The sequence below is a fragment of the Acipenser ruthenus genome, chromosome 18 (genome assembly GCF_902713425.1).
Source record: "Acipenser ruthenus chromosome 18, fAciRut3.2 maternal haplotype, whole genome shotgun sequence".
In the NCBI taxonomy this organism is placed as follows: Eukaryota; Metazoa; Chordata; class Actinopteri; order Acipenseriformes; family Acipenseridae; genus Acipenser; species Acipenser ruthenus.
This window is the reverse complement of record NC_081206.1, coordinates 26,127,742-26,155,116: the sequence shown is the minus strand read 5'-3', so window position 1 is coordinate 26,155,116 and position 27,375 is coordinate 26,127,742. Positions and strand designations below refer to the sequence as shown.

Below are 27,375 nucleotides of genomic sequence, written 5' to 3'. Positions count from 1 at the left end.
CAGAAATTGGTGAGATTATAATAATCCTGTATCATAATTTTATGGTTGCATTCCAAAATGTTAGTATGCTCAATTTTAACCCAATATGAATTACTAATATGGAAACAGTCACCTGAAGTACAGTATAAAAAACAGTTCACTGCTTCAAAGACACACAAAGACAACATCAGAAGATGAGTGACCCATTGGTTTTGAATGTGTAGGCCTATACTGTCAGCATAACAAACCAAAAGACCTCATTTTAAAGTCAAAAGTTATATCTAACCATTAAAATGCCAACCTTGGAGTGTCAGATATTTAACTGGCACCCAGTGATTCTAGTTGGTCGTACAAGGCCCATGGGTTTAGATGCTAAAAAATGTTTTCTAAAAACACTGATCAACTGGGACTGCAGATATCTGCAACCAGAACAGTATCCCTTTGTGTGCTGAGGGGGAGAGAAATAAAAACTCCTTTTATTTTATCCCACCATGCAAAGCGATCCCAAGTAGCTTTCTCTATTCACTAACTGGTGGAAATCTCTTTGTATAATTAGCTATTAATTAGAGACGCATGTTGTTCATATCAAGTTTTACATTTTGTTTTAATTATATTTATGAATCTACACTTACAGTAGGATGCATCTTTTTTTCTATGAACATTGCAATTAGCAAACACTTTACAGTAATGCCTTCCATGTCTGACTTCAGAATGCATTTCAATACTATAAAAGAATAAAACATTAAAGAATTAAGCAGTACAACTTTTTATTTTACAACAGCTTCTGTTATACTTTTAAACATTTGAAATTTACTTAAAATATATAGTATGTTTTTCATGTTAAACAACGGCACAGCTTCATAATGCTCCATTAAAATGATCATGTTTAAATATACACAACAGACCTGCCAAAAATATCAGTAATCACAGAATTGTAATATTTAAAAGGACATTTCTGAAAACTGCATCCATATATTATATATTGTGCTGAACTGATGAAATATGACATTTCAAACTTCAAACAGAACTGTGCCCACAGCATTTATGAAAATATTCTAATATGGAGGTCATTACATGCAGGCCATGGGACAATGGCATCATAAACTACTGTTTTATAATCCGTTTTCAATATATTCGACTAAACATGTTTTCTTTTCCCCCAGACATGACGAAAGTTCATTAGTCTAATGGTGTATTATAGCAAAAGACACATGTTGAGGCCTACTGTCAATAATCAAAATGACCCGATACAGTTTTATATGATCGTTGCTTTGAAAGTGGCTTACTGAGTCCATATAGAATCAGATGGAACAATTTGCATACAGTAAATACATTATTGGGGCGGTTAGCTGTACTGTATGTGTACATGTAATAATGTAAGTGTGACATACATACCTATGTACGTCCATACGTACAGCCAGACAGACAAACAAACGGGTTCCCCCATATTCTGATACGCTCAAGAATATTAAAGACTGTGTTAACCTACAGTATGCATACCCAACCAGGAATCATACAAATAATCATCAAGACAACCCAGTGGCTAAAAATAAAGGAATGGGCTTTAAAAAAATGAAATTGCTTTAAGATACAAGGTCCATCATTATCCAGACAATGCAGCTACCTGGGTACAGTCAGAAATGAAAAACAGCTGTAATGCCAGGCCTGTAGTAGAGCGGACAGCTCAGGGTGCACTCACTGTATCAGAGGATGAATGCAGAGAGAATGAAAAGCATTACTGAAACATTACCAGATTTGTGCAACATGAGGCTCTTAGAAGTGACTAATCTCTAAATGTATAATTGTTGTATTAGGCTTCATGTGACCAGTTGAATACACAATAGCTGTATAATCTCAAACGGTTGTATAAAATGGTTGTTTAATCACTTAAACTGCAGCTGTGCCACAAGTAAAATAATAATAAAAAAAAAAAAAATCTGTGAGGCGTTATTATTTTTATATATCCAGTAGTGCATATGATTTTTCAGGACACAACTGTGTTAGAAATTTGCAACGGCAAGCCAAAATTATTAGCAATAAAATAGTACTTACTGGCATCAGTGAGGAAAAATCCTTCACAGCTTCTTTTCCTACTGCTTGAAGCTAAGCATGTAATCAGTCATTCCAATATTTTCCAAATTCTTTGTTTTGCTCCATTGTGCCTCTTTAAATTACTGCTTTTGAAAATGTAGATACAAATGTGTTTTGCACTTGTTCTTCTAAAATGTATAATAATGACCCCCTTGCCGTTTAATGACATACTCCTCTTTTTCCAAAATTAAAGCATACATATACATCATGCTGAATCATTCTAAAATCATTTCTATACAACGTTCACAGTTCTTTATCATATTCTGGTTGTTATGAACACCAATACTTGGAATGGACATCTTAAACTAGGGTCCTAGTGATAAAATGGATCTGTTAATCAATTCAGTAAAAGAGCTTATGGCTCTTTTTACTTCCACTACATCATAATGGCGCATTTCTTCTCTGGTAAAAGGGAATGGTCTGCACACCTTTCATCCGATTTAACTGTTCCAAATGCCAATTGGGGACACTTATGTCAGATAGCTTTCTGTCACAAAGTTCAAAGCGCTCTACAGAACCCAATTGTGGTACATGCGCATAATTCTTCTTTCTGAGGATCTCGCGACAATTAAACACAACATGGCAATCGGCCCCACTGGCCTATGACCTGGTTATTTTATAATCTAGAAACCAATATCATCAACTAATTAAGTGGTGTCATCCATCCCACTATTTCACAGTTAAGAGCACTTGACTCTAATAAATGTGAGCTATTTCAATACCTTTGTCTGATTAAAACCCTCACTGATTTTGTACCAAGTCTCCACTTTTCATTCATTCAGCAAATAGATGAAATCTGGAAAAGGTTGTTTCTATTCTCCAGAAGAAGCTGCATTGCTTTTCATGAAAACATTAATTTGGAATTCCAGAAATCAATTCCCCTTAACGAGGGTGAAAAGCGCTGAGTATGTCGTATTTGATAGCAGATCACAAAGATCACTTATTTTGCAAAAGTTTTTTTTTCCCTCTGTGCTGACTACAGGCCAGTAGAATATAATGTGAGGCTGATTTCCTGATAACTAAGCCAAGCCCTTGCAAAAGGTTCAGGACATAAGTAATAAGTATGCATACTAAGGAATTACTTCCAACAAAATTATCATCATAGCTATAATGACAGGAACCCTCCTAAGAATACACAATGAAGGCAAATACACACATACAGTAAATATATTTTTTATTTCATTTAGAAGATGTAGATGAGAATTTACAGTGGCCTCTACAGTATTTGCTCACTTCTAATGCAATGCATTATTTAAGACAAAGTTAGAACCAGCCAATGTAATTTGCTTGTCAACTTGAGAGGCAACTCGGAGCTGCTGAAGAGTTTGCACGATACATCCTCTTGTTACTTCAACAATGCATTAAGTACTTAGCTCAAGAGCAACGCTAATCAAGTAATACAAAATTGTAACTCTTGCCAAGAATTATTCTGTTTGAAGCAGGTCTAACTACTGCATTAAAACACAAAGACAGAGGTTTGTGGCACAATACCTAGTGTGTAAGTGTGGCCTAACAGAGCTCAGAACAGAAACTGCGGCTGCGTTTTCAGCCAGTAAGTTATAATTTAGAGCACTCAAACCCAGAGTAAATTGTCTTTGTTAACATCAACTGAAGTTGTAAGTGCTGTTGTCCCGGTGAACCAAGGTCTGTTTATTTAATATTCAGAAAAGGTTGGCAATCACAAAAAAGTATTCATAAATGAGGTAAGCGAAAGGTAAGCCATACAGGCACAGTTTGTGATAATCTATATGCTACAGAGTGACTTCAAAAACTATTTGATATAAAAATGTCTTTCAGAACCATACTATAGTGAAAAAAAACAATCAAGTGCAGGCTTTTGATAGAACACATTTGTCATGGGTCATACTTTCTAAGCAGGCATTGAAAAACACGTTTGTTTTTCATCAGTGTACTATGTATGGTGTTTGTGCTGCTTATACACTGACTGCTACTCTGTTCTTATCAAAACAAGCAGTCAGAGCACAACTGGGACTCTACTGTATACAGCATGTGCTGGTCTGTGTTCATTTTAAGATGCTGACATTTATAAAGAATTTGTTTGGCTTTCTAAGAACTACCAAATAATAAAGATGGAGATTTGAAAACATGTTATATTAGTAATAGCTATTTTACCTGTAAGAGATTAACATGAAAAAGATCATCTGTCATAAACATGAACTTTTAAAAAAGTTAGGAATACAAACTAGGCAATGTGTAGACATAACCCTTATTCAGATGTTACTTATGTTAGAATCACAAGCTTGTTTCTCAGTCACTCCAGATGTCTCTCCCACACTAACTTCAGTTACACAACACAGGTGTTCTTCACAGTCTCTGTTTCACGTTGATAATAACTCAGCTAGCCCCAAAGAAGAAAAACATTTGCAAAACACAACCCGCCAATTATACAGGTATTTCAAGTGAGCACCTTCAGTGTATCACCTACCAGTCTGTGCTTGTTTGAGATGTGTTGGTGAAAAACTATTTAAAAAAAAAAAAAAAACCTGCACATGTTCTTGCTACTATTATATCACAGCACACAATATATGGTATATATACACTGTATAGTTGTAACGTTACGTGGTTATTTTGTTTGCCTCTGATTGAAGGTACAGTTTTGCTATTTGATGGTTTAAACTATTTTTGAATTAACCCAACAGCATACCAGAAACTTCAAAAAAAGGTGATCCCTTATTTGTGTTTCTTCAGCTGTAACAAAGCTTATAGATAACATTTCACTGCTGCAGTGACAGTAGGAGTCCAACTGTTTGGCTTGAATGACAAAGTGTCAAGCAGGTTTTAACAGCTAGGCAGCTTGTGTATAAAAGGCTAAAACAAAATTTAGGAAATGTAAACAAACTAGGAAAGAATTGACTTCTGAGGGAGTGCACTCAAGTCTAAGCTATTTCACTGACATCAATAAATCAGAGTTTAGTATACAATTGCCCATGACTGGTACACAGCAGCTTTAAATACAGTTTCTTGGCACATTAACAGTAGAAACCTTTAACCATCCTACAATAGTAGATTAATCCTAAAAGTTGGTTTAAAATGCAACATATGGAAATTGTTAATTTAGTTGTTTCTGTTTTTAAACATGGTGAAATATCTTCAGAATAATGTGTGGGGTTACTTTCTCTAATAGAAGGAGGGATATAAAAGCAAGTTGTCTAATGTGATACAATCAGAGTGGATGCAGATTACAATGGATAAAACACTCAACAGCAGTATACAAATTTATTGTCTCTTTATTGAGGATATTAAGAAAGTCTTTATTTTTACAAAGTTTCATTCACTACAGTATTAATACTAAAAGCAGATTCTACTTATTGCTGATCATATTTTTTATTTACTTTATAATTCAAAATGTAATACTCAAAATTCAAATTACAGTGCCTCAAGAGACCATTATAAAAGCATTGTATTACATTTTTATGTTATTTTGAATACACTAAGCTACTGTATAAGAACTTTGTCTAATACCCAATTGGCAGCACTAGCAGCTACATTTTTATTGCAAAAGATTTAGGGCACAATGCTGATGTGCAGTCTCAGTGGCACCAAACCATCTAGAACGAGCTATTTGTTATAAAAAAAAACAAAAAACTTTAAAATCAATATTTCTGTTTGCTAATATGAACAGCTGTCCTTTTAATTTGCTTGCAAAAGTCAAACTGTCATTGCTATATTAATATATTCCTCTGTGCAATTACAACAGTTCATCTTTCTACTTTATTGACCCTCAAGTACCGGTATACAGAAGAAAAATTAATAATAGGGGGGAAAAAAAAACAAAAACGGAACACATCAGGTTTCTTTGTGGTATATTTAAAAATAAAATACGTCATATATTGTGGCATAACCTAAATAACCTTTTTATCTTTTAAAACCCACTGTATGTTCAGACTATGCAATGCAGTCCTGAAATGTACACGTGTACATTATTTAAAGAGCAAGTAGCGGGGTTCCGAAAAAATATAGCGTTACATGTCCCCATGTGTTGCTACAACTGTTTAAATAACATACCTGTAATTTATCTTTTCATTGTTAACATCCCGACAACTTTTTACACTTATAACTTTAAAGTCTGTTTCAAAGCTGTTTTCAAAATGTCCGCTCTTGTGCACTGATAGTGTAAGGATTATTGCCCACATTGTCAAACAGGTAACACAGCAATAACGATCCAGGATGTGGTACGGAACAAAAAAGCCAGTGCACTTCTTCTGTTTTTATTATTTTATTATTTTATTTTTTTTATTATTTTTTTAAATCGCTCTTCCTGCAGTGATTTAGAGAACAGAGCTCAAACCCCAGTGCACTAGAGCAGTTATTTTGTTTTGAAAAGAGCTTTGAAACAGACATTAAAGTTATAACGTGTAAAACTCTTTAATAACCACGGCAACCAAAAAAAAGTTTACCTTTGTTAACTTATCTACATTTCATACCATGGCAGCTTCTAACATGTGATTTTATGCAGTTTTATGTGTCTTCAGGAATCACTTAGCCTAATCATGATGGATCTTTCTGCAATATATTTAGAAATTAACTTGAAGCCACCATCAGTATTTAAAAAGATTTAGTTCCCGTAACACCAGACTCAAGTACAGTATTATTGCAACTCTTGTCAGGAAAATTCTGAATACTAGAGGAGGCTTCATTTACAGCTTAAGCTCTTCAGTGCTGTAACCAACCCATTAGCGAAGAAGCATAACAAAGAGGACACACTTCATATCTTTTATGTGCCTATTTACTTCCACTTACCGCTTTATTACATTGACTGGACTCAAAAGGCACCATTATTGCGAATGAAAGTCAGTCCATTTATCAGTAAGCACCCTACAATGAAAAAAAAAAAAAATACCTGATACAATCAAAGGACGGACCAGGCCCACTAATAAAGACAAGTCATTTATTTATTTTTTCAATCCGTTAGATAACCAGCCATAACTTCACAGCCGGACTTCCATCCCACCTTTTTTTTTCAGCGTCTGTATATAGAAATTTCATTTGTATTGGCGATAATTACTTGTTTGCTATCTACAGTGATTACCATTTTGTTTACTTGACCTTCTGATATAGGACACATCCTCCAGACAAACTTATGAAGACAAAGTACTGAAGTACCAATTTGATAGAGCAATGTTACATTATTTATGTTGTATAGGGCCCTATTCACAGATATTGAAGGACTGTTTTAATGAAAGACCTAGGCAATGACTGAACATTTGTCATTATAACCATAATTTAATTTCATTAGAAGAAATAATTGACCAGTTTCTTACTTTCCAGCTCCAGGTAATCTGCAGTGTACACAGATGATATCCCCCTGTTGTAACCCCTTACAGTACAGCAGTAAACAAGGTGCGTTGGTACAAACTGAAACTTTGGGGCAAAATGCCCTGTAATTAACTGTGAACTCTTCACAGTACTGTATCCGTCCAGATACATATACATTAAAAGAAGGGGAGTGAATTGAATTGTCGCCAGAAGCCAAAAATGTGTTTCAGAAATTCTTTGAAATCTGTTTATAACCAGGGAAAATATAAATTGCACCCACTCATCTAATTCCTTTTTATCTCTCCAGGTGCTGAACACTGTGCCATTGTTCAAAAAGGCTGGTTTACTGACTATATGTAAATAACCAAGAGGTCCTCTTATGCAACTTTGAAGTGAATCAAAAGACTTGTTCAATGAAATCCAATATCCAATAAACCCAAAACAGATTGATCAGCTTTTTTGTAGCATACCGGTATTGTTTGCCAAATAATGAGAACATTACATGAGTGCACTACCTTGTAAAAGAACTCCATTTTTTCTGAAGAATGGACTCCCTGGCCAAATAGGTGGACTTGACATGCTGGAAAGAAACAGAAGGAGTTGGTTAGAGATATTTCACATTAAATAAACGTTGGAGAATGACTATTACAGCACACCATCTACTAAAAACAAATTTCATATATTTCAAAATAACAACTAGAATTTCATACAAAGGATCACGTTTTAAATTCAAACCCCATTAAACTGATCTTGTCACAAGTGTTGAGTTAGGTGGTCTCAAACTAACCACCAGCGACAATTACAAAACCATCACAATCCGGTACAAGAAGGCGTCTCAGCTTCAGAGGCACCCAGGATTGAGGTGTGCTTACCTAGCAATGAGGGGAAGCTCTGATGATGCTTCCCGGCACACTGTTCCTCAATATGAGCACTACATTTTACAAATAATCTGTCCTTTATCGTTATCCTTTAAAGTGGGTTCCCAGCACATACACTGCAAGTCTAACAAGTTAGATAAATTACAGTGCAGCTATGGAAATAAATACAGTTTCACCCCGAGAAATGACACTGCAGTCTATATCAGAACACAAAGATCAGCTGTTCTGCTAGTGTTTCTGACTAGGATCATCTGTTCCTTTTAGATATAAATGTAAACAACCATCTTTAGCTTCAGTCACTGTGCATCAGTTCCAGTTTATCTATGCTTCTACACCCCCACAGTACAACAACCGCAAATTACTACTTTACACTTCAGGCAGCAGATGAACCATAATTAAATAATTGTGAGTTATGTTGCATAATTATGAATGAAAAGGAATACATTGTTCTTGGCACAGATTACCAGTATAGACTCAGCTGATCATTTGGTATATTTGATGGTGTCAAATATATATTCTACAGTATTGGCACACACTGCAATTAAAATAAAAACATAGACAGTATTGCATTTAGCTTAACAGTGTGTGCCAGTGGCAAATACAGTTTTATTGCAAACTATTTCTAGTAGTAATATTTAGTGCATTTTCATTGTCCTCCTAACAAACAAAAAAATGTTACTGAAATGATCAGTAGGTTGGTCTGAAAGAACTGAATGCACAGCAGATGTTTGGCTCACAGTAACCTTTTATTCCATTTGTAACCTGTGTTTTGTAACCGTTCTGCCTGTACCAAGGACTGAGGCTGGGAGTGCTCCGTCACCCATTCACACTGCAACCAGGTTTCTTATTCTCTGCTCATTTCCACAAGCATGTGAAGAGCTTTACCTTCATCGCACCATCAGAGGTCACAATCCACCGCAGTGTGTTACACAATTGTTCCAATGTAAATGCAGCACAAAAGTACTTGCTGCAACTTTAAAGATGCTCCTATGTGAATAGACTTATATATATTTTATTTATTAATATATATATATATATATATATATATATATATATATATATATATATATATATATATATATATATATATTAATAATATATAATAAGGACTTATTGCTCTACCAGACAACATAAGCCCATTTAGTCTATGATTATTCTATTATTAAATTTTATATATCTGGTCTCCAAGGTATTTTTATCTCTGTCTTCTACAGTGTTTTTGTCTGATGTTACAACTTTGCAGGCAATGTATCTATTGGATGTACTATTGGAACCTTTTTTCTCTTCTGGTTCAAAGGATGACTGCCCGGCTCGAATTTTTAAAAAGTATAAAAGGACAGTTAATGCCTTTAACATCTAAAGTAGACAGAAGACCTGGTCTGAAGAAATGCAGTCAAGATTCATGTTTTCCATGTCAAGCAATTTAACTAGCTCCGATTAAGGGATCTATCTCATTAAACAAGACAAATGTGTTTTTGACAAGTCAACTCTTTAATGATAAAGAAGTCTACAAATGTAATCATACAAAGCCTTTGATCTAGTCTTTATTCTTTGCAAATAAACAGCCAAACACCTCAAGAAATTTGTCATGATGCTTTGTTCATATATGTTACAAATTAATTGTGTACATATCTTCATCAGTCCCTGTATCCCATTAAACAGATTTAGTTTTTTATATTATGAATCATCATGCTCGACACTAGCATGCACTAAACACTCATTCTAGGACCCAGAATTAAAAAAAAAAAAAAAAACACACACACTACAGTGTGGGATTTACAAATGAAAACCCCAATGTTCATTTTAAGTACTGACCCAGGAGGACATACTGTACATTTTGGGAGCTGCATAACATATACTTTTTAATACAAACTTTTTATGAGGAAACTGAATTTTAATAATATGCATGGCAGTATGTTAAAATTGTCTCAAAATAATAAACAGTATGTTAACTTCAGAGTTGGTTTGATCTGCAAAGGAACATCCTATAGAATACTTGGAAGGCAGCATGAAAAAAGGTGTTTTGAAAAATAAAAAAATAAAAAAAGTGAACAGACAAACTATTAAGCACATTCTTCCACATACTTGGTCATATAAACAACACATTAAAATGTTAAGTTTTTCCAGCTGTATTATTTCTTGTCTGAACCCCATCCTGATGTTTGTAGGAAGCGATTAAAATACATTTTAGTGTTTCTTGCCAGCAGCTGGAGAGTAGGGTAACATCTCCATTAGCATAGCTGTTACCTAGCAACTCTCACCCCCTACCAACAGCACTACAGTAACCTTTTTATGTAAAGGTATTCTGATACAGTTTCTTAAAGGCCCAACCACCAATCGTAAACAGAAAAATGCTTTTAAAAATCATATTTTTTTGCGATATAAAAACTGCATTCATAAAGCGTGTCTGGATAAACACAAGAAGAATATTCTGTGCCTTGCAAGATAGAAATAGAAAATGTTGTATAGCTTAAAGTATGTCAAAGCAGGCCTCTGACACTGCTCTCTGCTCCCAGAGGTGTTGATTTTATCATTACACCAAAGGGTTCCTCAGTAGCTGATTGGTGGGGGAACATCTGTTTATATTAGACACGCACACATGTTTTGCATCATGTTACAGTGACGGTATGCGTTGCTATGGACACCACATGCTTGTGATAGAATGTCCAAGTTCTTTTTAATCAACTGTTAGGACAGCAAAACAAACATACCAAACTTTTGCAATGTGAGGAAAAAACAGTGCATTGCACTAACTAAAGCCTTCATTTAGGGTGTAATAAAAATCTGTCCAGCTGCAATGACAAAATCAGCAGTATACATTTTCCAAAAATAAATTGTATACAAGTACAAATATGCATATGTATATGTACTGGCAAAACTATGACACAGAGGGGTCTTCATAGCATTTTAAAGTAATAGCTTGTGCTGTTGTGCAAAACCATAAACTGCTACAACTGGTTGGCAGTACAAGTGTTTTTTTTTTCTGAAGAAAATGTATGGGGATTCAACAATGTCCCATTGTTAAGAGGCAGACTTCATAAATTTTGGAAGGTGATAAAAATTAATTGTGCTGTACATCTGCAAATATTATAAATAGACATATATATATATATATATATATATATATATATATATATATATATATATATATATATATATATATATATATAGGATTATATATATATATAATCCTATATATATATATATATATATATATATATATATATATATATATAAAATAGGATTGTTGTGCAACAGAAAATAAACTTGATTTATTTAGTTCTGTGCCAAATAGACCTTTGCTCCTTGCAAACAAGTAGACCATTTCAAAAAATATTAACATTTGTCTAAACCACAGGGCCATTTTAACTCAAAGCATTCCTGTTCGCTTTTATTTGAAACACATGTGCCACTAGCAGAAACCTTATCCATCTGCATCTTTGATTTTATACTTAGCTCCATGTCCTCGAGGGTTTGTAATGCTAACACTCTGCTTCTCAAACCGGATTGTCTCACCAACTTGAGTGTAACTGTTGAATTAATTTCCTAACAAAAGCTAGGCTCTTTTTTGATTCTATAATCTCATTTCAAATCCCCTTGCCCACTCCCTTCTCTTTTTACCCTTGAAATTACAATCCTCTTTCAGTAATCTCAAGACTAATTGGTGCCAGCACTGAATCACTAGTGCCATTTTTTTCCCTACATTTATTCTGTCCTGGCACAGTGTAAGGCTGCCTTCCAGTGAACCAGGCAGTTCACAATGAATCTATTCTTATGAAAAGTGATGAACACACAGCTAACAATTAGTGGAAAGAATTTAGGGTCTAAATCTCACAGCTGGAACAGCAAGATTCAATACATTCTGTGAAATCCATACATTTCAGAGAAAATAAATAACAAATCACTCATTCTTCCAGCAATTTGTATAACAGCATTATCATTGTATAGTTTGTGGTAATAATGCAACAAAACTTTACAGGTGAAACTAGAGACCTCTGAGAAACCAAGTCTGTAACAAACTTCTTCAATATACTAGTAAAAATACAATTAGATTTTCAGTACAGAAAAATATGTGAAAATGCAAGTTGCAAATGTATTGGTTCAATTTATGAAAAAGCTACATTTAATGTTGTCGCATCTATATATTTTGTGTAAACTAACCAGTAAACTGAATGGCGACTAGGAAAAATAACTTTATAGCTGCCTTAAATATTCACAGGTGTAAAAATGCACCCTACATTTCTAGATTGTCTCCTCTACTTTACAAAGTATCTTTTGGCGTATCTTTGTGTATTTTAACAATTTTGTACACTTCTGATTGAAAGCAAGATTATTTTGAATATGTTCAAAAGAGCTCTGTGTAAATTGAAGAGCCTGCCAAAGCATTTTAGAAATAAATTATACAGCCACAGCTGGAGCTCACAGAGTGTATAAAATAAACGCATTTAGCATGTTAGATCTGGAAACCTCATCATTTTTAAATTCCTATTTCCATTACAACTGCTGTCTGAATGATCCTATAATTTTCCATTAAGGTGGAAAATAATGTGAGAAGCTTGTACAGGAAAATAGACAGGGCAGAGGAATGAGAATGTTTAAATGTAAAGAAACAAAAGCATTAATCTTGCTTGTAAAAACAATCTATGGCACTTTGTGTGCATGCAAGAAAAAAAAAGTAAAAAACACAGGTCTAACTGCGCATTCTAAAAAAAATGTTTTTGTTTCACTTCAAGGAAATCCATTTTAAATGAATCTCCTAAAGCTACTGGACCTGAAGTTGTCATCTCAGATAATTCACGCACACATGGATTTTTATGAAGATGGACAAAAGCAGGTACAACAACCCTAAAATAGGCTGCAAGCCATCTGCTGTTGCCATGGAGATTTGTGTGTTGCCAGGGCAATAGCGTATTTCTCTGCGCTAATGGCCTGTCCTTTTGCCAGGCAACAAATAGCCTTGTGATGCAACTGCACCTGTCTCAGCTATGTGTTATCATGGAGGCGTTCCTGTTGCTATGGTTACCATCACGCTAATCGACTAGCAAGGGCAGACGTACAGCAGTTGACTGCTAAGCCCAGCTGTTCTATTTGATCTCTCACAGAAGATGTACTGTGGGCATGTAAAGGAATGCCTAAACCTGATTACACTAATGATTCTGGTTTTCTAATGATCCCAAAGCCTAAATGTTCTTCAATGGAACATTTATCATTCTTACAGGCTTAGGCTTTCTGGCACCAGAACATAAATATTTAAAAATATATATTCAGATGTTTCAGGATATGTATGCAGCTTAAATGTTTTTCACAAAAATTAAGATGTGTTTTAATAAATGAAACCCAGCCAATCTGACAAATCCATGTAGAACCATAGAACGTGTGAGCAGGGAAATCTCATTGAAATATAGTTCTACGCTAAAATGTGATTGTGAGTGTGCTGGGGTATCAGAAGGCCTTCAATGCACCTTTGCCATGTGTGAGTGGTTTATGTAAGTTTGTGTCTCTCTGGTTTCCTGAATTACAGTTCATACTATAGATGAAAAAAAGTAAAGGCGTTTATCAAGCTTGCTGACTCTACAAGGACCCGCTTGCTCTGTCTGAATTAATTGAACATAAGTGTACTGTACCTCAAAATGCATGCATCTCTGATCTGTTCTTTTGAGATGAGTATCTCGCCTTCTCGAGTATCAACACCAATGGGAACAGGTTTTCCATACATATTTCCGCTATAACGTATGCTTACCTTTGATATGCCTGAGGAGATGTGGGAGGTGTATTAAACACCTGGGAGTATGGATGATAAGGTGTCTTTTTCAATGCCTGAATTAGATTTTGTCTGTACTCTGGATCTATGCACCATAATGAACCTTTCCCAATACTCTGTGGAGAGAGAGCGAGAGAGAGAGAGAGAGAGAGAAATAAAGATTTTATTGTACAGAACAATTTTGCTGCTGCAGAAAACATAATGTAATGCCCCTCGTGTCTTGATGAGCATTAGGTGCCTGTGTATAACAGAAATCATCCCTCGATTCTTTGGCCAAGCATATTATTTTTATACTGTAAGGTCTAATAACCAAGAGAGTTAGCATTTTAATAAAAAAAAGGAAATTAATGCTGCATTTTGTTCCATGAAGCTACTTTTACAATTCTAGCTCTAAAATAAAAATAAAATATATGCAAGGTCTAATTTTCTAAGACATTTACCTTTATACACTCAACTGTAAATTCTGAGGTAAGCTTTTTACAGTGTAGGTTATATATCTGAAATTTAGGTAAAAAAATTTATTATCTTACAACATGCAGCTTTGCACTTTGGGGTCATTCAAGTTCAAGTGGATACATTTTGACATACAGGATAGTCAGGGTTATTTTAAATCTGCTCCTTTTTTAGAATTAAAACAGAGACCTACTGTACAGTATGTATACAATATTTGCTTAAATACTTGTAATTTTCAAACTAATACAGTATGTGGCTATGAGAATGCTGACTGTCCACAAAACTATTCTCTTTAATCTTTGTAGACAAACACCAAAAGCCACGTTGTTAAAGTCTGTAAAAAGGGGCCTACACCAACATTCAATATTTACTTTCCTGTCCAGGGTCTTGTGTTTAAGCACTTTGACTTCTGCCATCTGCAAGCAAACAGGAGGACCAGTTATCTTTGTACACAACTCCAAGTATGCCACACAAATCCTGTATCATGATGCTGAGAATACTGTACATTTTTCAATTATAGTACTAAAATATATACAGTATAAAATTAAGTCATAAGCTATACTCTGTGTAATCCATTAAATGATATAGTGTAGCTTCAAGAATACAGTAAAGTGGCTGTTACAAGGTTGTACAAGTTTGTAAATAAATTAGTTTTAGGAATTTATTATAATGAAAAAAGAAAAGTATATCCATGTATTTGTGACACCAAAAATTACCTGAAGCAAAATTCCAGAGACCATACTGCTCCTAATGTCTATAGTATCAGATTATTCATATTCCCCTCCCTGCGAAGTGACCCTGCTGGTCTACATTTCCAAATGTACTCTAATCAGGAAAGATCAATAGGAGTTTAGGCCACTTTCTTAGTGATTTATTTCCATCATGTGACAGCTGGCGTGCTCCTCCGAAAGCATGTTCAATGGCAGGAGTCAATAGTGTCTCCAATCAAAAGAAAAAAAAAACTTGGATTACACCGGTTGCCTAGGCAACAAGCAGCCGTGAAGTGTATAAAAGGTGTTTGATAGTCTGGTAGTGGAATTTTTCATACTCAAAGTGACATTTTAAATAGGGAATTTCCTACGAGATCGACATGTACAGCACTTGATTTTGATTGGAATTTGCAATGCTGTAAAGTATGAATGTTAGAGAATGAACATATTTGTAAGCAATATAGACACAAGATAATTTTATCATCATATTACAGAACACTACTTTTTGGCACCCAACAAATTTATTTTAAAAGGGTGATATGATATAAAAAGAAAACTTGTTAATATTGATTTTTTAAAAAAAGACTATTTTTATTCAGTCAGGAGTTGAAAGTAACATACAGCAAAAAAGTACAGTATTTCATTCGTCAATGAATGATAGGAATCTCTAATGTGCTTAGTTGCTAGTGATGAAAGGCACACTTTCCAACCCCTAGAGCCCTGATTCCATTACCAGTATTTCTGTGAGCAGTAATAGTAACGGCAGAGAGCTGGAGTCCCAGAGGCACTCGGCCACAACAATCTCAGGCCTACACTGTCCATTTATGTCTTGTTGAATCAGCACAACAGCACCCAGAGGTCACCAATGGCTTCTGAGTTTTTATGACGCTGAGGAAACATGTGCAGAGAACAACACTGATAGAATGAGCGTCTGTTTACTAATTTAAATGGTAAAGAACTCCCCCCACCCCCCCTCATGTTGTACTGACCTACTTGTTAATTGCCAATGCAGCAAAAAAGTTCTGTAAAAGGTCATGTTAATACATTAAGAACACAAAGGTACTATTTTGCCACACTTTTCCTCTGTGGAAAGAGTATACGGTCCTCTAGAGTTAGAAACTCAACTGGCAATTCAGAGCCTCCAAACTCAGCAGAAAAACAGGAAAGTACTGGCTACAGTTGAAAATACACTCCAGATTTATAGGAATTGTACCAAACTGTCTTGAAAGCAAAGCCTGATTTTCCCAAGAGTGATTTGTAATGTCTGCCCATCTCTACAGGAAGTGTTTTTTGGTTTTTTTTGAGTGCCAAATGCAACACAGGGGAAACTTGCATCCTTCGCATTAAGACTTTTTACAGGCTTTCTATCAATACCCATCTCTCAAAGACAGACTAACAGATCTATCTAATTATTTTAGACTTGAATTATTGAAGGCTTTTTGTAACTTGGTAAAATATTAAGTTCTTGAGGAGCCAAATGACTAAAGAACAATATTCATTACCCTGCAGTTTTGGTAAGACATATAACTAGTGTAGTCAGCATGACTGAATTTTTCATTGCAAGATACTGACACTTCCCCATACCATACAATAAACTGTATAGACACTATGAAAATATCTACAGTATTGTATGCTCTTTGATTATATATATATATATATATATATATATATATATATATATATATATATATATATATAGACATGTTAATAGATTATATTTATCATCAATTAACTAAATGCAAAGTGAGTGAACAGAAGAAAAATCTAAATTAAATCCATATTTGGTGTGACCACCCTTTGCCTTCAAAACAGCATCAATTCTTCTAGGTACACTTGCACAAAGTCAGGGATTTTGTAGGCATATAGTCAGGTGGATGATTAAACAATTATACCAAACAGGTGCTAATGATCATCAATTCAATATGTAGGTTGAAACACAATCATTAACTGAAACAGAAACAGCTGTGTAGGAGGAATAAAACTGGGTGAGGAACAGCCAGACTCAGCTAACAAGGTGAGGTTGCTGAAGACAGTTTACTGTCAAAAGTCATACACCATGGCAAGACTGAGCACAGCAACAAGACACAAGGTAGTTATACTGCATCAGCAAGGTCTCTCCCAGGCAGAAATTTCAAGGCAGACAGGGGTTTCCAGATGTGCTGTCCAAGCTCTTTTGAAGAAGCACAAAGAAACGGGCAATGTTGAGGACCGTAGACGCAGTGGTCGGCCAAGGAAACTTACTGCAGCAGATGAAAGACACATCATGCTTACTTCCCTTCGCAATCGGAAGATGTCCAGCAGTGCCATCAGCTCAGAATTGGCAGAAAAAACAGTGGGACCCTGGTACACCCATCTACTGTCCGGAGAAGTCTCGTAAGAAGTGGCCTTCATGGAAGACTTGCGGCCAAAAAGCCATACCTCCGACGTGGAAACAAGGCCAAGCGACTCAACTATGCACAAAAACACAAGAACAGGGGTGCAGAAAAATGGCAGCAGGTGCTCTGGACTGATGAGTCAAAATTTGAAATATTTGGCTGTAGCAGAAGGCAGTTTGTTCGCCGAAGGGCTGGACAGCGGTACACGAATGAGTGTCTGCAGGCAACAATGAAGCATGGTGGAGGTTCCTTGCAAGTTTGGGGCTGCATTTCTGCAAATGGAGTTGGGGATTTGGTCTAAATTAATGGTCTCCTCAATGCTGAGAAGTACAGGCAGATACTTATCCATCATGCAATACCATCAGGGAGGCATCTGATTGGCCCCAAATTTATTCTGCAGCATGACAACGACCCCAAACATACAGCGAAAGTCATTAAGAACTATCTTCAGCGTAAAGAAGAACAAGGAGTCCTGGAAGTGATGGTATGGCCCCCACAGAGCCCTGATCTCAACATCATCGAGTCTGTCTGAGATTACATGAAGAGAGAGAAGCAATTGAGGCTGCCTAAATCCACAGAAGAACTGTGGTTAGTTCTCCAAGATGTTTGGGCCAACCTACCTGCCGAGTTCCTTCAAAAACTGTGTGCAAGTGTACCTAGAAGAATTGATGTTGTTTTGAAGGCAAAGGGTGGTCACACCAAATATTGATTTGATGTAGATTTTTCTTCTGTTCACTCACTTTGCATTTTGTTAATTGATAAATATAAACTATTAACATGTCTATTTTTGAAAGCATTCTTACTTTACAGCATTTTTTCACACCTGCCTAAAACTTTTGCACAGTACTGTGTATATATATATATATATATATATATATATATATATATATATATATTACACACATACATACATACACAGAGAGAGAGATTCTATAGTAACTTTCAAGGTCATTGACTAATGCAGCTGTTATCTTGTAATTGATACCTTGTTATATCACATCGTATTGTGTACTAGTATTCCCAGCAGTCTAGGTAGATTATCAACAGCACAACTAAATCAAGTGACTTATGACCCTTTTAGCTCTAAATACACCAATCATAACTGAGAAAAACATCTACTGTACTTTTTTGTTTCCTTAAGTACTCTGAGCTAACTAAATAATTCCAGTAAATCTTATCCGATGTGCACTCTTTTCCACGCTGCACTTCTCATTGAAGGAACAAAGCCAACAGATGCAAGTTCCTTCTGGGGGTTTGATAAGACTGACATGAGTTAAATGTCAAGCTTGTTCTTTCACACAACCTCTTAAAGTTAACCAGAAGTGTTGCATTGAAGTTTCTGCAGAGATCGATGACACATTTTCTGAACCAATAGATTCAAATACATTACCATTCAAAAAAATGTAATTCAACTTTACCATAATGTGTGCATTTTTCATACAATAAAATGTGAGATCTACAAAATGATGGCAATACACATAGGTAATATTTACTAGAACTATTTTGTAGCTCCATATACTTCAAGGTACTTTTGGGCAACATAGATTTCTATCAGTTAAAATAATTAAGAAAAAATAAAATAAAAATGAGGGGCATTAGCACTAAACAAAATCTATTTTATAGGGAAAATGCCCCCTTTATTACACCTTGCATAAGTACTGGAAAAGGCTGAGAGGCATTAACTGCTGCAATGATTCAAATATTGCTATTTTATCTTCAATGCATGCTATTAAATCCATTTTGTCAACACTCCATTTTAAGAATTTTCATCTGGGCAGACTAACTGCAAAACTATACATTTTCATGACAGAAAAGCAATGTAGGCTACACAATGTTCCATGTATGATGCAGTGGAAAGTTATTTAGCAGCAAAGGTTAGTAAAAAAAAAAAATCCTTCCTAGCATATCCAAGATTTTAGGTTTGCCAAAATCCACAAGTGGGAAAGTACTTGGATTGTATAGCTAAAAACTGTTAAGGTCAACATACAGTACTGTAGCATGTGTTTGACCTGTAGCGTACCTTCTAGATTCTTGTCCACAAGTATGGAGATGACCTCAAAAATACAAGAACTGTACAGTAGGTTAAGCTTCCTCATTTCCTAGTCCACACACTGAAATCTGCTGACATGTTTTTTTTCTGCACTGTGCTTCTGTTCTTATTGATCACAACTGCACAGTAAGCACTATTATCATGAACCTTGGAATACACAAAATGTATGAGCTCTTGGTAACTCTGATAATGATCAGTACAAACTGGAGTTAACATATTGAGTGACAGTCTTATTACAGTACAGGTTTTATGTACTGTAAACATACTGGAAGTCATGTGGCATTTGTATTCAAATCTGCAACTACACCTCAAACCTTAACATTCCCTGTCATTCATTTATTTCACAAGCAGAGACAAATGTACCAACAGTGTGTAGTTAGGTGTCATGTGATGGACCAATATAACTGAAAGCTACAGTAGTGAAAGACAATCAAACTAACTCTACCTGTGACACATGCCAGAATAAACCAATCCCTTCAATGCTAACAAAATGAAAGTATAGTCAATTAGCCTACTGTGCCACCTACAGTACAGGAGAGTTGAACAAAATTCACACAACATAATTAAGACTAGTCATATACCAGATAAAAATTAGAATACCATCCGAACTTCTTCCTTTAAATAGTAAACTATAAAAAGTGTTGTTAGTTTTGCCTTTGAAATTCAAGTGGCTTAGAAAATCTAAATTATGGACATTATCAATATGTACTTTATCCAATACTGAATATACATTTCAAAACGTATGTGTATATATATATATATATATATATATATATATATATATATATATATATATATATACACACACACACACACACACAGTATATATAATAAAATAAATACATATGGCATTTAAACAAGAACCGAACCAAAACTTTTTAGCACTGGAGCAAATATCTTTGACGAAGGCCAGTGGCCACAACGCATCTGCATGAATTCGCTTCATTGTTTTTTATGATTAAGATGTTATAATAATAAATACATAAGCTTAACAGCAGATACTTGGTGAGTGCTTGACTTTTTACGACATTCTGTAGATTTTTTAATTTCAAAACTGCAACGAAAGGTCATAGCACTGCAAAGGGAGGCCTGCAGTGAAAAACCTAGAATCTAACCCTTAACATTCATCTTCAGTTATTTCAATGAGATGTACAGTATATCCCTAAGACAGCTCTTTTCCTGTTTGAATCTACAAGATAGCAAAAACACTACTATTATAACACAAATAAAAAAAGAATTCCAATGAATACCAGGCTGTCAGTTTTTTTAGGAATATTTTTTTAGACTTTAAATCATTTTGTACAGTATTAGGACACAGTTTTTTGCAAGAATTATTATTATTATTATTACTATTATTATTATTATTATTATTATTTGTTTATTTAGCAGATGCCTTTATCCAAGGTGCCTTACAGAGACTAAGGTGTGTGAACTGTGCATCAGCTGCAGAGTCACTTACAACAATGTCTCACCTGAAAAGACGGAGCACAAGGAGGTTAAGTGACTTGCTCAGGGTCACACAGTGAGTGAGCCGGGGACCTCCTGGTTACAAGCCCTTTTCTTTAACCATCGGACCACACAGCCTCCTTATAGGCGCAATATCTTATCTGCTGCAGTTTTACTGTTCTTTCCAAGATTGTTTTATAACTGGTCTTTTGCTATGGTAACAAACAGGCGTTGAATCATAATGTACATTAGTGAAGTTGAGGTAAACATAGCTGACCTCATTCCCAACACAACATGAGCAATCACACTGCTTCTGACCAAATGTCTGGGAGATGTATTCTGGATAGAAATGAACAAACCACGACTCATTTTCTTCCAATAATAATACATAGGTTACTCCAAAGCAGAAAACACGCTTAAGACAGACCCTATATTTTTGTGAAGACGACGCCCTATTGAACATATAAACATATAACACTATGTAACACAATTTTTGTTCCTTGGTAGTAAGTGTTATTTCCTAATTGCTTATGCCTCAAAAAGTATAGAAAATGGCTATTATTCCCCACAAACTTTTCGTTCACATAAAGTCCGAAAAAAACAACATATAAATCCAAATTAACATGTATTTATACTAAAGTAATACAAAAATGACTACAAAAGATTTAGAAGTGAGTAGTTTTTCGAGATTTACGATTATACTGTAAATCACTTTCACGAATCAGCCCCCAAATGTAGTCTCCCATCATGTTCTCGTTATACTGTCCTTGGTAGCGGCGTTCAAAGTCCAGTATATCCTGGTGGAAGCGCTCGCCTTGCTCCTCCGAGTACGCTCCCATGTTCTCCTTGAATTTATCAAGATCAGCATCAAGGATATGGACTTTGAGGGACATCCTACAGCCCATTGTGCCGTAGTTCTTCACCAGAGTCTCAACCAGCTCCACATAGTTTTCGGCCTTGTGATTGCCCAGGAAGCCCCGAACCACTGCGACAAAGCTGTTCCAAGCCGCTTTCTCCTTACTAGTGAGCTTCTTGGGGAATTCATTGCACTCCAGGATCTTCTTTATCTGTGGTCCGACGAAGACACCGGCTTTGACCTTTGCCTCAGACAGCTTAGGGAAGAAGTCTTGAAGGTACTTGAAGGCTGCCGACTCCTTATCTAGAGCTCTGACAAATTGTTTCATAAGGCCCAATTTGATGTGCAGTGGTGGCATCAGCACGTTCCGGGGGTCCACCAGTGGCTCCCACTTGACGTTGTTCCTCCCCACAGAGAACTCGGTCCGCTGTGGCCAGTCCCGCCTGTGGTAGTGCGCCTTGGTGTCTCTGCTGTCCCAAAGGCAAAGATAGCAGGGAAACTTGGTAAAACCGCCTTGGAGACCCATCAGGAATGCCACCATTTTGAAGTCTCCTATGACCTTGATGCCATCTCAGAAAAATGCAGATATGTATCCACTTAGGCAGCTGGGACTAAACTGAACTGGTGGGCTTAAGGCCCCTGTATTTATACTACTATTTATATTACTGGAAAGTTCTAGAAAGTTCTAGAAGTTACTCCAAGTTTACTCAGCACTGAATCTATCTGGAATGTTCTGGAAAATAGGTACATTTCAAAATATCACTGTCCTGGTCACAAAAGCAAAGTTTGTGGGGAATAATAGCCATTTTCTATACTTTTGAGGCATAAGCAATTAGGAAATAACACTTACTACCCAGGAACCAAAAAAAAAAAAAAAATTGTTACACTGTGTAATTTAAGTCTCAATGATGTATGGAACAAGTTGTCTGTTGTTATATACACTGCCTTTAAAAATCATTAGATAGTAATTGATTAATTGTTCTGTCTCACAGGAAGCTATACATTCCTGTAAATTTCAACTATAGTTGGAGTGTTAAAATGAAAAGCGTACCTTTCAAAAAGTATTACTGTTACTGTAGGTGCAGATTGGTAGTGTCTTTATTTCAATACTGTATTCTTAAAAGAATGCTGAAAATATAGAAACACAATTTTACTGTAAATAAAAAAAGAGTTATTATGGGGCTTGTGACTGTTTGCAATTACATGTAAAAATGCCAAGCATACAGTATGTTGAGAAATTGAACTGCCTGAACAGCTGAACTGGGAAAAGGCATTTAATAGGTTAATTAAATTATACTATCCACCTAAACAGGCTATGACTAGTTTAAGTGATCACTGCTGACACCTACAGCACTGTGTGCCTTAACTACTGTTGCGCTGGTAGATTATCCTTTCCCAGCAAAATAGAGAGGCTGCCACATCAGTTTCTCTGTTGCTACAGCAACTGCTTACTTTCCATGTCAACTGCTACCCAGTTGCCATGGGGACACATATACAAAAATATTCTTCCATGCAGCCAAGGACCAGATGGCAATGAACTCTGAAAGTCACATGGAAAGGCTTTAACATTCAGGCTGGCACTGAAGGGACGTGCATTTCTCAACATATAGTTTAATTCCTCGTCAACCAAACAGACACAGACTTGTATTTCTGTACTCTTTACAGGGTGGGAAGTTGATAAAATGGGATACAGTAAGTACTGGGAAGACTAGTTATATAATGTGTGCATGTTGAATGCATGCCTGTCTGTAAAATGCATCTGGTTAGCTCGACATCGGACCTTCATCTTGGTCTAATAAAAGGTATTTTAAATTAAGAATAGACATTTGCAAACCCACTTAATACACAGATTATTCAGGTATTTTAATGCACACTTGAGTACCAAGTTGTGTTGCATCAAGATACAGTGCTGTGCAAACACAAACAGGTTACAGTACAACTAACAGACTGGAGGACCCTTTAAGGAAACTCCCTTTTTCTTGTGAACAATAACAACAAACCTGACTTGACAAACAGATCCCAAAAACTTAAGGTCAACAGGAGCAAACAAAAACCACTGGACACATTGAAATAACAAATTCTACCACTGTCCTTGTTTTCAAGTTATGGGAAAGTGGTACCAAAACTAAATCAGCTGGTCTTCTCCATGTCTCCTAAAATAGCAGTACTATCAAAATCTCCAGGAACTGAAACTGTGAATTAAGGAACAGAAGCAGACTGAAACTTGCATGTAATGCAACAATTGCAGAATGTAACACTTCACTGGTATATTAAGTTGAGTCTATATCCATTTTAAAACAAACTTATTTTCTTAGTTTGCCTGTAAGCATGAACTATCATAGTATATCTGGGCCTGAAACACTGCACAAAATATTTGTCTTCATTGTTCAAGACATCCAACAGTGGGTTGAGACAAAAACTGTATTTTGTTTATGCTTCAGTTATTATTATTATTATTATTATTATTTTTTATTTTTTTTAGTACCCTGGTGCCTATGAAGGCTTGAAAATGTGAAAGATTTAAAAACATACCTGACTTCTGTCTTTGTCCACCTTCTTAAAACACTTATTCAACGACAGGTTATGTCTGACAGAGTTTTTCCACCCGGTGGGGGCGTTAGCAAAGTAAGGGAAATGTTCAAGGATCCAATTGTAAATATCCTTTACTGGCAGTCTCTTGGAGGGAGAATCTTCAATGGCCATGAATATGAGGCAGCTGAAGGAATATGGAGGCTTGCAGTTTGGATTCTGCTTGGCATCATAGGGCAGGTCTGAATGTGCGGGGGAAGGAGGGGTATCGTCATCAATCTCCTGAACTGGGCTCACACTCCGCAACACAGTGTCCCCAAAACTGTTGAGCAAGTTCTTGCTCTCGTGAAGCCAGTTCAAGTTTGTCAACTCTTCATCTTCCATGGCCCCTTTTTCCAATTTGATGGTGGGCAGTGTTAAGTCCAGCTCCTCAGCTTCCTGGAGGTCCTTGGATAAAGAGCTTCCTGGGTAACACTGGCTCAGTCCATTGGAAACACTGATTCCTGGACCTTCCGGCTTCTTGCTGGGAGGCATGACTGGACCCATTTAGACCAAGACTCCTGTGGAAAAACAAAACCATGGCACAGTCAGGAAAAAAGAATGAACAATACTAAGCAATTTTTTTGTTTTGTTATGTAATGTTTTTTATCTTTAGCAAAATTAAGTTTATTGTTTGAACTTTTAACATGGCTTGAAAACATATTATTACATTGTAATCCATTTCTATTTTAATTGATTTATTTACTTGGCATTCATAAACATTTAATTACAGAAACAGTCAATGTTTCCATGGTTAAATTCTTAGATTTCGCATGATCTGTTAACCAAATTAATAACTAAAAAATGTGCTTTGTATATGGTTTAGTTTATTTTTCTTTAAACTGCAAAGCCATTCTCCTTAACTTCATGACTTCTGAGCATCCCAAAATAAATTACTAATACAAACTTGATCAAATAGATGAAAATGTGTTGTATATATGTTGCCATTTACACCTATTCAAAGCAAACGATGTACAGACCTAATAATGACTGTTTTCAGAAAATAATTGTCAATAAAATCTATTTTAAATGTATGTGTCTTGTTCACACTTTTTATCAATTTTGAACAGTGCAATTGGCCAAGGTTTATTGATTATAGCATGTGAAAGATAAAATTGTGCCACAGTCCATTACTGCATACAATTCAAGTGAACCAAATGGAAGTTCAAGTCCCACGAGTCTCTGAACAGGAAAATTATATTATGGCTGACAGAAAAGTAATTTAATTGCACTGTTGCTATAGCAACACACTGCTCTGTTGGTGCCTAATTTGCTTAACTGCCAGTTGCATCCCCAAGGGATCGAATACACCATTCTTTCCAATTCTTTTGTATTCTAAACAAACTTTTTAAACAACCCCTAAAGGCATTTACCAGATTAAACCATGAAGTTCAGGTAAGTGAGCTACAGCTTTCTTCCTTAAATATTTGATTCACTTCAATGATCATTATTGCACTTAAAAAAAACAAATTGTTCAAATGTTTGTTCCAATGATTATTAAAGAATCTGGCCAATGTTACTTAAGCTAGCTACACTGTAACAACACCCAGCAGAAACATAATTCATTCAAATTGGTAGATGCAACAGCCCACCAAGAGAGTCTGAAGGGAAAGCAGGTTTTTATTAATTGCAATATTTAATTACATACTTAATTAGTTCATTTTTAGTATTTCCTTAGAGGGAATAAAAACACTATATACCAGACCAAATAAAGTATTAGTAATAGGAAACTTTTCCAACAGAGCAAGCATCAGATTTGAGCCAACGTCATGTTGATTTTAGTTAATGTCTCTCTATTTCTCTTAAACAAAACTGAGGTCTGGAGCTTTTGCAATTCCACTAGTGCCGTTTCAAAAGTATCTTGTAAGTTTCTGCAAACTGTTCTCTTACCTGGGCACCTAAGGGTTAAAGTGAAAATAGTCTTGTTGGATTTGAAGTTCCAATGTAGATCTTGGTGAAACAATCCATTGTATTGTTTAGCCCAAGCCAAATACTAACACCAAAAGTATGACAAAAAGAGCTAGCCAGCCATCTTCAAACATCAGCACTTCAAACATCAGATTGCCTGTGTGTGTGTTTGGTCTGCAGCACTAGCTGAGAAGTGATAAACTATTCCACTGCAAACAAAAAAAGGCACACATGACCAGAGGGGGAGGAGGGAGGGGGCGTGGACGACGTGGGATGGGCGTCATCACAAGCAGCTACAACAACATTAATGGAAATGGGCTAGCGGTAATTAAGCTCTCCTGTCTGTTTAAAAGACAAAATACCCGGTGTCCAATCTAATCAGCATTATCCTCAACAAACACACCTTTCTCACGTTTGCACAACTGGGCAAGTATCCTTACAACATACAGCCAATTAATAAACAACACTAATATGACAAGTTAAAAGAGAGTGTCCTTCACAGGGTGTATACTAGTACAGAGAACGAAGATACCACTGCAGTCATTTAAAAACAAAACGTGATAGTCTATGTATATATTCTTTCAATGCTGGGGAAAGCATTACAGGTCTGCTTTTGTTGTTGCGATACATAATTATTAAAACCCATCTAGGAACATCAGCAGGAGGTTAATTTATTCCACAACTGTGACATCCTATTTAATCACCATTCTTAAAATCACTGAAAGAGAGGTTAGAAATACAGGTTAGAAATGAAAAGCACCAGGCACAGCATATATAAGTCATACTATATTGTTTAATATAATAGCTAAATATTGTGTATTATATGATCAGGTTAGAGACCTTTCAATAAAACCCTGGCTACATCTAGATGGAAATGACTATTTCAGCTAATACACCTACAGAACATTGTCCAACAATGTTATACATAAAACAGCCCGAGGGCCAACATGACCTCCCATTAGCTGTTAACCAAAGGGACTAACGCTCCTATGAATATTACTAGTGTCAGTGTAGTAGCACTAG

General features: G+C 35.8%; 1 protein-coding gene across 9 annotated transcripts in view; it reads right to left on the bottom strand.

Annotated features, from left to right (window-relative positions):
* LOC117423577 (forkhead box protein N3-like) overlaps positions 1-27,375 on the bottom strand; it is a 73,895-nt gene that overhangs the window by 22,763 nt on the left and 23,757 nt on the right. For 6 of the 9 annotated variants that reach the window (XM_034039651.3, XM_058991715.1, XM_034039614.3 and 3 more), the window contains 4 exons: positions 24,409-24,965; positions 14,811-14,855; positions 13,966-14,102; positions 7,863-7,927 (listed from right to left, as the gene is read on the bottom strand). In XM_034039651.3, the coding sequence (XP_033895542.2) occupies positions 7,863-7,927; positions 13,966-14,102; positions 14,811-14,855; positions 24,409-24,951 (790 nt within the window). In that variant the 5' untranslated portion in view covers positions 24,952-24,965. Of the gene's footprint in view, positions 1-7,862; positions 7,928-13,965; positions 14,103-14,810; positions 14,856-24,408; positions 24,966-26,334; positions 26,538-27,375 lie in introns of those variants that run through there. The other 3 variants (XM_058991714.1, XM_058991716.1, XM_034039634.3) reach the window with 2 other exon arrangements.